This window comes from Myotis myotis, unplaced genomic scaffold (assembly GCF_014108235.1).
Source record: "Myotis myotis isolate mMyoMyo1 unplaced genomic scaffold, mMyoMyo1.p scaffold_m19_p_7, whole genome shotgun sequence".
Lineage (NCBI taxonomy): Eukaryota > Metazoa > Chordata > Mammalia > Chiroptera > Vespertilionidae > Myotis > Myotis myotis.
In genome coordinates this window covers 9,734,623-9,747,055 of record NW_023416379.1, presented here as the reverse complement: position 1 = coordinate 9,747,055, position 12,433 = coordinate 9,734,623, and the positions used below count along the sequence as shown (strand labels likewise).

At 41.8% G+C, this 12,433-nt stretch overlaps 1 protein-coding gene across 1 annotated transcript in view; it reads left to right on the top strand.

Annotated features, from left to right (window-relative positions):
• PPP1R14C (protein phosphatase 1 regulatory inhibitor subunit 14C) overlaps window positions 1-11,964 on the top strand; it is a 55,571-nt gene extending 43,607 nt beyond the window's left edge. Inside the window, exon 4 of the mRNA XM_036316608.1 lies at window positions 10,396-11,964. Within this exon, the coding sequence (XP_036172501.1) occupies window positions 10,396-10,470 (75 nt within the window). The 3' untranslated portion in view covers window positions 10,471-11,964. The remainder of the gene's footprint in view (window positions 1-10,395) is intronic.
• The last annotated feature ends 469 nt before the right edge of the window (window positions 11,965-12,433 follow it).

The window sequence follows — 12,433 nt, the reverse complement described above, 5'->3', positions numbered from 1 at the left end:
ATCTAGAAATTCATCTTGCAGAGTGTGGTAACTAGAGTTAATACCGTATTGTCTATTTAAAAGTTGCTAAGAGAGTAGATCTTAAAAGTTCTTATCACAGAAAAAAATAGGATAGTTATGTGGTAGTGAATGTTAACTAGACTTATTACGGTGAGTATGTCATGATGTTGCTGGTGGGAATGCAGTCCTTCCACTGAGTCACAAGAAAAGCATTTTGGGGACCCACGTATGGGAGGATGACATGTAGTAGTAAGATTTATTGGAATAGAAATAAAAGACTGTCCCCAGGTTCCGATGCCCCATCTCCGTCTGTCCCACTGTGGAAGAGGTCCAGCCTTGTCTTCATCAAGCCCAGAATTAGGGCCAGAGTCCAGAAATTCTGTGCCATTGCTTTGGAGCCTGCCTGGCTGCCATGGAGGCTGAGCTTGGGGCCTGCACAGCTGCTGGCCCACATGGCTGCTATGGAGAGAGAATGCCCAAGTGAACAGCGAACTAATGTGTGTTGGGACTCAGGGGTGGGAAGCCCTTGCCATTGTTGAGCTTCAGTTATATTATCTCAGGCTTTCCAACTTACCAATCTCTTTCCCAGTCCTTCATGGTTTGTACTGGGTCCATCCCCTAACTAATCCCGTTTCTGGATCTTCCAGGGTTTTGTGTCCTTTATCCAATCCTACCCTTTTCCATGGCTAGGCACCTCCCTTTTATGGTCACCATCTTGGCTCCTGCTACACATGCACCCAGCAAAGGAATGATCCCCTTATTACGTTATCCCTCCTCAGATCCTTCCTGCCCATTTGGGGGATTTGGTGCTGAGGGCAGAGGATGCAGCAGTCCCGTGGGGAGCCTATGAATGCTGCAGCTTCCTAGTGAAGCAGGCTTAGTGTTCAATTCAGTTCCCTAGTGTATATGCTTCATGTCTGATTCCCTTTGCTACCTTCCTTTATTAACACTTTTAAATCATTTTTTTTTTATTTTTTAATTACAGTTGACACACAATATTACATTAGTTTCAGGTGTACACTCCAATGATTAGACATAACATTTATTAAGTGATAGTCCCCCAAAATCTCATGCCCATCTCATATCATACCTAGTTATTAGAATATTACTGACTGTATTCCCTATGCTGCATTTTACACCCCCATGACTACACTGTAACTACTAATTTGTGCTTCTAAATCCCTTTAACCAATCTCCCACCCCGCTCCCATCTGGCAACTGTCAAAATGTCCTCTGTGTCTACAAGTCTGTGTCTGTTCTGCTTGTTCATTTATTTTGGATTTTAGATTCAATTGTTGACAGATATCTATTTATTCCCATTTTATTGTTCATATTTTTTCTTCTTTTTCCTTCTCCTTCCCTCCTTCCCCTCCTCCTCCTCCTCCTCCTCCTCCTCCTCCTTCTTCTTCTTCAAGATCCTTTAACATTTCATGTAATACTGGTTTGGTGGTGATGAACTCCTTTAGATTTTTCTTGTGTGTGAAGCTCTTTATCTGACCTTCAATTCTAAATGATAATTTTGCTGGGTAGAGTAATTTTGATCATAGGTCCTTACTTTTCATCACTTTTAATATTTCTTGGCACTGCCTTCTGTTGAGAAACCAGCTGACAGTCACATGGGTGCTCCCTTATAGGTAACAAACTGCTTTCTCTTGCTGCTTTTAAGATTCTCTCTTTGTCTTTAACCTTTAGCATTTTACTTTTGTATCTTGAGGTGAGCCTCTTTGTATTCATCTTGTTTGGGACTCCCTACCCTTCCTGGACTTGCATGTCTATTTCTTTCACCAAGTAAGGGACATTTCCTGTCATTTTTTCAAATAGGTTTTCAATTTCTTATTCCTTCTCTTCTCCTTTTGGCACCTCCATGATGTGAATGTTGGTATGCTTAAAGTTGACCCAGAGGCTCCTTATACTATCTGCATTTTTTAAATTATTTTTCTTTTTGCTGTCCTGATTGCGTGTTTTTTTCTTTCTCATATTCCAAATCACTGATTTGATTCTCAGCATCCTCTACTGTTGTTTCCTTGTAAATTATTCTTTATTTCAGTTAAGTGTATCCTTCATTTCTGACTGATCCTTTTTTTAAAAAAAATATGCTTATTGGTTTCAGAGAGGAAAGGAGAGGGAGAGAAAGATAGAAACATCAATGATGAGAGATAATCATTGGTTGGCTGCTTCCTGCACGTCCCCAATGGGGAATTGAGCCCACAACCTGGGCATGTGCCCTTGATTGCAATTGAACCTGGGACTCTTCAATCCACAGTCTGATGCTCTATCCACTGAACCAAACTGGCTAGGGCTCTGACTGATCCTTTTTTATGTTGTTGATTTTCTTACTAAGTTCCTTGAAGTTCTCACTAAGTTCCTTGTGTATCCTGATAGCCATTGTTTTGAACTCTGTATCTGGTAGTTTGCTTGCTTCCATTTCATTTAGTTCTTTTTCTGGGGATTTCTTCTGTGTGTGTGTGTTTGTTTTTTTTTTTCATTTGTTCCTGCATTTTGGCTGCACCCCGGTGTCTGTTTCTATGTATTAGGTAGAGTTTCTAAGTCTGTCAGACTTGGTAGAGTGGCCTTGTGTAGTAGGTGTTCTGTAGGGCCCAGTAGTTTAGCTTCCCCAGTTACCTGAGCTGCGCAGTCCAGATATGCCACTGTGTGGGCTCTGTGTACTGTCCTATTGTAGTTGAGCCTTGATTGCTGTTGATATCACTGGGAGGGATTGAACCTCAGGCCAAATGGCTGAGAGGACCAACTGTGACTACAATGGAAGAGCTGCTGTCCAGGAGCTCTTCCCAGTCTTGATGTGGCTTCTTCTTTAATTCCTTAGTTGTAGGACTTCCATTCAGCCAGATTTCGGACGGTTCTGAATGATGGTTGTTTTGTAGTTTAGTTATCATTTGGATGTGCTTGCACGAGGAAGCCAGTACTGCATTTACCTATGCTGCCATCTCGACCTTCCTTTATTAATATTAACTAGCTACCTACGTTAACAGCATTATGTTGTACACCTGAAACTAATATAACATATATCATTTATGTCTCAAATTTAAAAAAAAATCTTCTCTTCCTCCACCTGATCACAAATTGCCTCACTCTCATGTCATCTATTCAGTGCCATGCTTTTTGGAAGAAATGTCAGGTAGCTACATAAAATGTGCGAGCTGGGGGCTGGGTGAAAAAAAGGTGACGGGATTGAGAGGTACAAATTAGTAGTTGCAAAATAGTCATGGGGATGTAAAGTACAACATAGGAAATATAGTCTATAATATAGTAATAACTACGTATGGTGCCAGGTGGGTACTGGAAATATCACAGGGATTGCTTTGTAAAGTATATAATTTCTAACCACTATGCTGTACACCTGAAACTAATACAAAATTATATTATGGCGGGGGAGGGGAGAGCACAAGCTGACTTGATTTGCTGTCATCCAGCAGAGAGTCTCAGACCAGGAGCTGATGGTCCCTGTGACTGTGTATTTTTAAGGAAATGACTGGTGCATCAACTGGGGTGACAAAGAGAAGACAGAGCACAGGGAAGTTGCTGACCCATGTGAATCTCAGTCTTCAGAATTCTCACCTGCTCTTTCTCCTCATCCACCCTGTACTCTGTGTAAGGGGTGGATAATTTTTTGGAAAAGCAGGTCCGGCATCCAGAATTCTGCTATGCATGCTTTATTGGAGCTGGCATGATTTATATAATTAACGTGGTTGGTGACACCATTCACCGAGCAGTGGTCGAAGCATTTCTTTCTAAATTTCTTTTTTTTTTTCTTTTCAGAAAATGCTTCTAATCAAAGGGCTACAACATAATATCCACTTACTTTATCTTTTAAAATGACTTGAAATGCTCATAGAATGACATAAAGGCAGTTTATACACAAAGCAGTGATTTGCAATGATGCTGTGATTTCTGCTTTTCCTCCTTTCTGATGGAGCCATCTTCGCTTAAGCATTGCAACATCCTCAATGAGAGTAACAGATGAATCACTCAGAGTGTCTAGGTAAGGTTCCCAGACACCTGGCTCTGGTGATAATTACAAAACGGATGTCCATCTGCCACTTCCTGCACAGGACGGAGCTGGCAGGAGGAGGTGGAAGCTGAGAGCTACAGGGCCCAGGAGGGATCGAGGGATGAGAGCTCAGAGTAGAGTGTGGCCACTGTGATGCCATGCCCTCTGACAGTGCCACATGGCTGAAACTCCAGAGTGAGGAAGGACCTTCTGTGTTCACGGTGGCTGCCAGGTCCCCTCGGAAACCTGCGTTGGCTTCTTTGTTTCTTAGAAGTCTCTTGTAAATCGGGTGGCTGCATGTTATATAAAGTCAGGTTTCCAAGGTTACTGGAAATGTTTGTTTTCTTTCTGTTGCTTTTTGATCTCTCAGGTAGGGCTTGACACACACACACACACACACACACACACACACACACACACACACATCCTAGACCAGTGATGGCAAACCTATGACACGCGTGTCAGAAGTGACACGCGAACTCATTTTTTTGGTTGATTTTCTTTGTTAAATGGCATTTAAATATATAAAATAAATATCAAAAATATAAGTCTTTGTTTTACTATGGTTGCAAATATCAAAAAATGTCTATATGTGACACGGCACCAGAATTAAGTTAGGGTTTTTCAAAATGCTGACAAAAGGTTCGCCATCACTGTCCTAGACTCTGCCCTTTCCTAAATGCTTCTCATTTTCTCTAACTTCCCTCAGGCTGGCTAGTGTTTTTTCAGGACTTAAAGGAAAATCTCTAGAACCTTCTTCTATAGTAGCTGCTGCCAGTTAATAACTGTGTACAATTCCACACACCCCAGTTGATACACAATGGCCCCTTTCTTGCCAATTGAATAGCTTTGTTTGTCTTTGACTTTCTCAACCTTTATCAGCTCTTGACTTCATTGAGTACCTCTTCCTTTTAGAAACACTAGAAAACCCTCTGGCCAACACTTCTCTTGTCTTCTTAATAGCACACTCTAGCAAGCATGTCAAACTTGCAGCCCGTGGGCCACATGCCTTGTTTAAATAAATGAGGCATGCGGCCCTCCTGCGTGAGTTTGACATGCTTACTAATGGGTTTCCCCCATCTCTCTCTTGTTTCAGTCTCCTTTTCTGATTCTAACTCCTCTACCAGACGTCACTTGTTAGGGGGACTCTGGCCTTGGTCTCCGGCCTTCTTTTCCTTTCTATGCGTCTCTCCAATATTCTGCATCTAGTCCTGTGATTCAAAGCATTGTCATCTGCTGTGTCCAGTAGAATTTTCTGAGGTGATGGGAATAGTCTGTATCTGCAGTGTCCATTACAGTAGCCACTAGTCATATGTGGCTATTGAGTACTTGAAATGTGGGTAGTATGACAAAGGAACTAAATTTTAAATTTTATTTTCATTAATCTGAATCTAAATAGACACATGTTAAGGGCTACTGTATTGAGTAGCCTCAGTCTAGATCATTGTGTTTATAAACTATGGGTGATAACCCATTAGCTGGTTATAGCCTGTGTGTTTTTCAAAATAAAATAGAATGAAAATATCAAGAGGTATTACTTATAGTAAGCGTTATATTTTATTCACAAAACTTTGGTTTTAGTCTTTTACTGGTATTTCTGTCTACTAGGCTGCTATAACAATGTGTGGGTCACACATAGTATTTTAGTTTTTCAGTTTGTTTTTTAGTTGAGAGCCACTGATCTAGTGCTGGTAGTGCCCGTATTTATGCATTCAACCAAGAACTGAAACCTAAAGTTATATTTATCTATTCTCTTGATGCCTTAGCCCAGATGTCTAGTAGACATCTCATATCTATAAATCTTTCCCCCCTTCAGTTATCCCCTGTCTCAGCAAATGCCACTGCCTTTCCTCTAGTAACTTCTGACGAAGTTCTTAATTCCCAATCTCCTTTCCCCACTGCGCTCTACCCTCATTCAGCCCACCAGCAAGGTCTTTTGGCTCTGCCTCTGAAATGGATCCCAAATCTATCCACTGATTTCCATTTCAGTTTCCATCAACTTAACTCCAAGACATTGGCATACCTTGCTTGGACCATTGTAATAGCTCCACACTGATCACTCTTTCCCTCTTGTCGTCATAAAACCCATTCTTCATAAAACACAGCAGCCAAAGGGATCTTTTATTTTTTTATTTTTTATTAGTTAAGGTATTAAAAATGTGTCCTCATCTGCCCCATTAACCCCCAACCTCTCCCCCTCCCCCCGCACACTCATGCTCCCATCCCCCTGTTGTCCATGTCCATTGGTTTGGCTTATATACATGTATACAAGTCCTTCGGTTGATCTCTTCCCCTTACCCACTCCCTCCCCTACTTTCCTTCTGGGAATTGATAGCCTGATCACTGTGTCTCAGTCTTTGAATCTGTCCCAAAGGGATCTTTTAAAAGCCCAAACCAGATGATGCTCTTGTCCTTGAAAGTGGCTGGTGACTTTGCATTGCACCGAGAATGATCTCTCATCATCTAACTGTGGCCAACAAGGCCCTAGCATCTCTACCAGGGCTCCCACCATGCTGACCTTGGCTTTCCTTTACCAGGAATGCCCACTCTCTCACTTGTTTCTCTGCAAGGCCTCTGCATGTGTGCAGTGACCTAGACCACCATGCTGGCTTCATTTTGTTAATTCAGAGCTTTTTTGGAAGTAAATGAGATATGTCATTACTTATATAGAATACTAGAGGCCAGGTGCATGAAAATTCATACCTTGGATGGGGGCGGTCCCTCAGCTTGGCCTGGTCCCTCAGCCTGGCCTGCTCCCTCTCACAGTCTGGGAGGCGACCCAGTGATTAGGGGAAGGTGACACCCCCATCACACCTCTGCTGCTGCCACTGCTGGCAGCACAAGCCTCGGCCAGCCCTGGTTCCCTGAGCCTCTGGCGGCCCTGGGCAGCTGGAGGGCTGAGGGGACTGGGGGACTCCGGAGGCAGGTGCGTGGCAGCCCCAGTGGGGCTGATAGGACTGGGCGCCACCATCTTTGAGGGCATGGCAGTCAATTAGCATACTCCCTCCTTATTGGTTGTGGGCACCGCCATCTTTGTGATGGCATGAGGGTCAATTAGCATATTCCCTCTTTATTAGATAGGATTCTTGAGTAATAGAAACCAAGAGCTATCAGTCAGTATTTTTTATTAGAGATCTTTGAATTTTCTTTGTGAATCATGTGTAATCAATATAATCTTTGTTGCAAGTGGTGTTGTCAAGTTTCTATCTGGAGAATAAATACTGATCTTGCTATTTTTTAACTTAGTGAGCTGAGCATCTCATTATGCAAATTTAATGAACAGTTTAAACATGCACAATAGGTTATATTTAGTTATAGACATAAATTATGTTAATATAAAATTTAAAATGAGGCTTTTATTAATGTTAATATATCATAAATACAAGATGAGTTATTTATTTTAACTTTTTAATCACTCAGATTTTTACACATTATAACCAATGTTTTAAGGAAATTTGAATTTGATTTAAATTACCAAATTACTTGTGTCTTGAAGAAGAAATGTCTGTAGTTTAGGTTACATCATTCCTTATATGATTTTAGTCTTTATTTTGTAATGATCTTTATGGAAAATATTATTAAAATAGTGAAGGAAAGTTACCAGAATTATTAACAAGATAAATGATAGGGTTTGTAATTCTGACTTTTGCTTTAAAAAAAGAGAGAGAAAGAAAATCTTCACTTAAATGTTGAATTTTTCACAGCAGTCAGCTGAGTAATAGATTAAAAACAGCACAAAATTGAAATTGTATGTGCAGCCTCTGCATTGTTTAAATCACATAGTAAAAGGGCAATAGGAAATGCATTTAACTTTTCAAAATGGAAACTGACTATGTGGGAAAATTCAGCATTATTTTATCCTAGAGAATTCTTTAAATTAGATGAAATAGTGTTCAGAAACTGGAAACAGGACCTCATTTTGTTCACATGGATTTCATTCTGTTCAAATTTAGAAATGGTGGTGATAAAACTGCTTTTGTCCTTCGACCCACTTTGTGGTGGCTTTCCAAAGGGAATAATCCAAATTGCAGGCAAAGACTGATGCACAAAGATGTTGACTGTGGCATTGTTGATAATTTTGAAAAGCCAGGAGCCAACCAAATATCTATTGGGGGGGGGGGGATTAAGCAGATTGTAAAAATTAATTTTAATGGTTATACAATCTTCTATTTTTAGAAAGACAATTTAATGTTGTGGGGAAAAGCTCTGACATACTGCTAAATGGAAAGAAGGATATATTTATACAGTATGATCTTAATTAGGTAAAAAATACTTTCCATAGAAGAAAATATGTGAATAGTGGTTCATTCTGAGGAGTAATTGTTGCTGGTTTGTATTTTCAATTTTTTCTAGGACAAGCTCATACTGCTTTTATAATAGCAAAAGGATTATTAAAAAAGGAAATAGGTGTCTAATAGGATATGAAGTATTCAAGCTTATTGTGTTTTAGAGCCAGAGAATAGTTGCAGGCATCATTAGCGTGGGAGCTGGTGACTAAGGGCTGTGATTGGGGTAGGAGACTGTCTGAGAGCTTAAACAGTGCAGAGGCATAATGCAGGGGAAGGTTCTTCCTGTTTTTGCTCAGTTCTGCATTGCTGGGTGTCACTTGCTGATCAGAGAAAGTCTGACTGCTGTCCGCCTTGTCTTTGACAAACACAGATAGGAAGGCAAAGTCATTATCTAATAAATGTGATCTATTTAGTAGCCAAATATTTTTGTGTGAACACAGACTTTGAGTTTTATTTCATTGCAAGCGAGGCAACCTATATGTGCACATTCTTTTTCTCATCCAAGTTCTTTAACTGCTGAAATTGCCCTTAAAGAGATCACAAACATTGTAAAATGTGTTTAATTACTAATTCATTAAATTTTCCTGTCATTTGGTACCAAATATTTTAAAACATGAGGCAACAGTGAAAGATTCCTGATGCTGTAAATTGGAAACCATTCTAGATGGTTCTTCAGTGTTTGGGTTCTCAGCCATGAATCATGAAATCACTTCAGTGGGTCTCCCAGCATTACGTTGTAAGTGAAATTAGCATACATGGAAAATATAGGGTCCATTGGGTATAGTAAGTATGAGTACTTTACATTTTTATTGTAGGGGTGTGTTTATATATGCTGGATTGTAAATGGAAAATGTGTGTGTTCTTAAAATGATGATTTTCAGTAAAAAAAAAAAAAAAAAAAAAAAAGTCAAAAGTCTTGTGACATAGACCAGTGCTTTTCAGTAAGATCCCAAGACCAGCAGCATAGGTGTCACCTGGGAGCCTGTTACAGATGCAGATTCTCAGGCCCCACCCAGACCTACTGAATCAGACACTCCGGGGGTGGGCCCAGCACCCTGTGGTTTAACCAGGCCCCCTGGCCATTCTGGTACATGCTCAAATTCAGAACCACTGGTCTCGCCCTGCCTTCCTGGGTGTGGTCCGGAGTCTAACACTGGCATCACCTGGCAGCTCGCTGGAAATGCAAAATCCCAAGCCCCGACCTGGACCTACAAAATCAGAATCCACAGGCTTCAGGGGTGATTTTTATGCTCAGATTAAAGGTTTATCAAAGGTTTGGAAGCACTGATCTAAGCCACATAGGCCTTCAGGAGCCAAGTAGACAATGTCAGTGAATGAAGGCAGCCTGGACTTCTCCGTAAAGAGCACAGCCCGTCCCTGACTTATGATGGTTCAACTTATGATTTTTCTACTTCACGATGGTGCAAAAGTGATAGTTTAGTAGAAAATATACTTGGAATTTTGCTATTCTCCCGACTAGCGATACGCCGTATGATATTCTCTCATGATGCTGGACAGCGGCAGTGAGATGACTTTGCCCAACTGTAGCTACTGTTAGTGTTCTGAGCATGTGTAAGGGATGCTAGGCTAAGCTATGATCTTCCATAGGTTAGGTGTATTCAATGCATTTTTAACTTACAGTATTTTTCCCTAAAATATATTTTTATAATTTCAGAGAGGAAGGGAGAGGGAGAGAGAGAGAGATAGAAACGTCAATGATGAGAGAGTATCATTGATTGGCTGCCTCCAGCATGCCCCCGACTGGGGATCAAGCCCGAAACCCAGGCATGTGCCCTGACCAGAATTGAACTGTGACCTCTTGGTTTATAGGTTGACACTCAACCACCGAGCCACACCAGCCAGGCTCAACTTACGGTATTTTCAACCTGAATCCCTTGTATGTCGAGGAGCATCTGTGTAGCAATTAGAAGGCATTGTTTAAAAATGTCCTGCCTTATATCAGTTGGGGTTAATACATCCAAACAAACTCATCAACTGAGGTTAACTTCAATTGACATCAGTTACTTCAAGCAGATTTTTCAACCCACATTTTAATAGAGTGAGCCCCTCACATTAACTTCTTCTGATCTCTTGTAGGAATTTATCAAGGAGCTGCTTTCTCGGATAAGAGGCATGAGGAAACTGAGCCCCCCGCAGAAGAAGACTGTGTAATTCTGCACAGGGTGGCACTGCCTGGAGACCAAGACTGGGTCCCAGGAACTGGACTTTACTCAGACTATTTCACTTTTTTCGGGGAGGGGGCATCTGTTAGACATTTATTCAAGAGCGTTCTGTTTTTTTGTTTTTTAAAGGTTTCATTAGTGTACTATTTTAATAGCAAAGATACCACTCTGGTTTCAGCCCAACCAGGGATTGTCAAACCAGACAGACATCCAAGGATGGGCTGGGCTAGGCAGTATTTTCTTCGAGAAATCCGATGTTGATGACCTAACTATACAGGGATGATGGTTTGTTTGTTTTTTAACAACTAGTTGGATAATCCTTCTTTCTTAAGTTCTGCATTTGACTCAGACGTCGAATTTCTCATACTTGTATATATCTACACACAACAGAGTTCCAGCGTAGATGTGAGCTTTATTTCACATTGATGAAATGAACGTGTGGTTGTCCTTTAACTGGAGGTCACAGCACGTGTGTTGGCCAGAGGCCACTAGGTATTCTTCATGTGAGTGCTGCTGACCTCCAACATCCGCTTTATGCACCAAAGTGAAAGAATCCAGTGTATCCGTTATTTGAATGAGCTACACTACAAAAGTGTTGAGTTGGTCAAGGGCTTAATTTATGGACTTTCTATTATTTCATTCATTGGGATGCTTTGCCAGGTCGTGTACTTATTGCCTCATTTGTGGTACTTTAAAGTTTTACGAATCCTTCGTTGGAAGAACTACTGGGATGTCTAGAGAGGAGCCCTCGCTATCTGAGCAGTGTTTTCTGTGGAAAATGGGAGCACTGGGTAGTGATGAATTCTCTGCTTTAACCCAAGTACTGTGTAATATTCTCTCCATGAAAGCAGGTCAAAAGGAAGCCAGCAGATTATGCATCTCCCTTCTTAGAACTAGGTTCTGGTCACTTCTGTGCCTGGGCAGCAGCAGACCAGAGGGGGTACGCTCAGTGGTGAGCAGAGGGAGAGGTGGGGAAGCCTCTCCTGCCCTCAAGAAAGTTGGTAGAGGAGCATTGGCTGGTCGGGAAGCTCGGTGGAGAGTGCATTTCTGGTTTCTCTAGTGGCATATGGTGAGGACTCTGGCTCTAGGCACCCTAATTCCCTTGCCTGGAGCTAGGCCTGGGGCACCTGCCCTGCCCCTCTTAGTTACACACCGGCTCCTTGGGGGAGGCTCAAAATTCAGATGGACTCAGGTGGAGTAAAAGGTCAGAGTAGGAACTCTTGCTTCCCTCCAGGAGGTCCCACTGCCTCCCCACAGAGGCCCCACCTACAGTGAGCTATGTCTGGGAGGGCCCTGTCGGAGCACAGGGGTCAGGCATTTTCTATCAAGGGTGCTTTGAACATATTTTATTTTTTAAAAGAACTATGTTTGTGAATTTTATGTATACTGGCAAGCTTTTGAAAATGTATTTAATTTTGTAATGTTTACCAATGATTTCTTTACAAGCTATTTACTCAAATAAATGGAGCTGCTTACAACTCTGCTCACTGTTTGCCTCATAAAATATGGCCATGTGCTGACTTGACTCTGTCAGGCGCTCTGCAGAGGAGGGGCCAGGCTGCTGTGCCCAGCTGTTCCTTCTCAGGCATTGGGTCCCAGGCCTCTTCCGATGAGGGCAGCGGAGCTGGAGGACCTTCCGGGGTTGAGAAGGAAACAGAGGGTGAGTTCTGTGCACTTGGTTCCGCCTGCCTTCTGTTCCAACCCTCTCCTCGGCCGTGCCCCTTCATCTTATTAAAGCTCCCCTTTACCAATCTGATATAAATCCTCAAGAAGATTTCAAATTAATCAGGTACTCCCATTACCATGAGAATGTCGTGCACCCTGTAAATACAGAAAAATGCAGGATTTGTACGATTTTCCTTAGGCTTGACCAGCCCAAGTTATGGTCTTCAGATGAAGCAAGAATGAGTTTTTCCTCCTAAGGCCTCTGACCTGGCCACAGAACACACTCC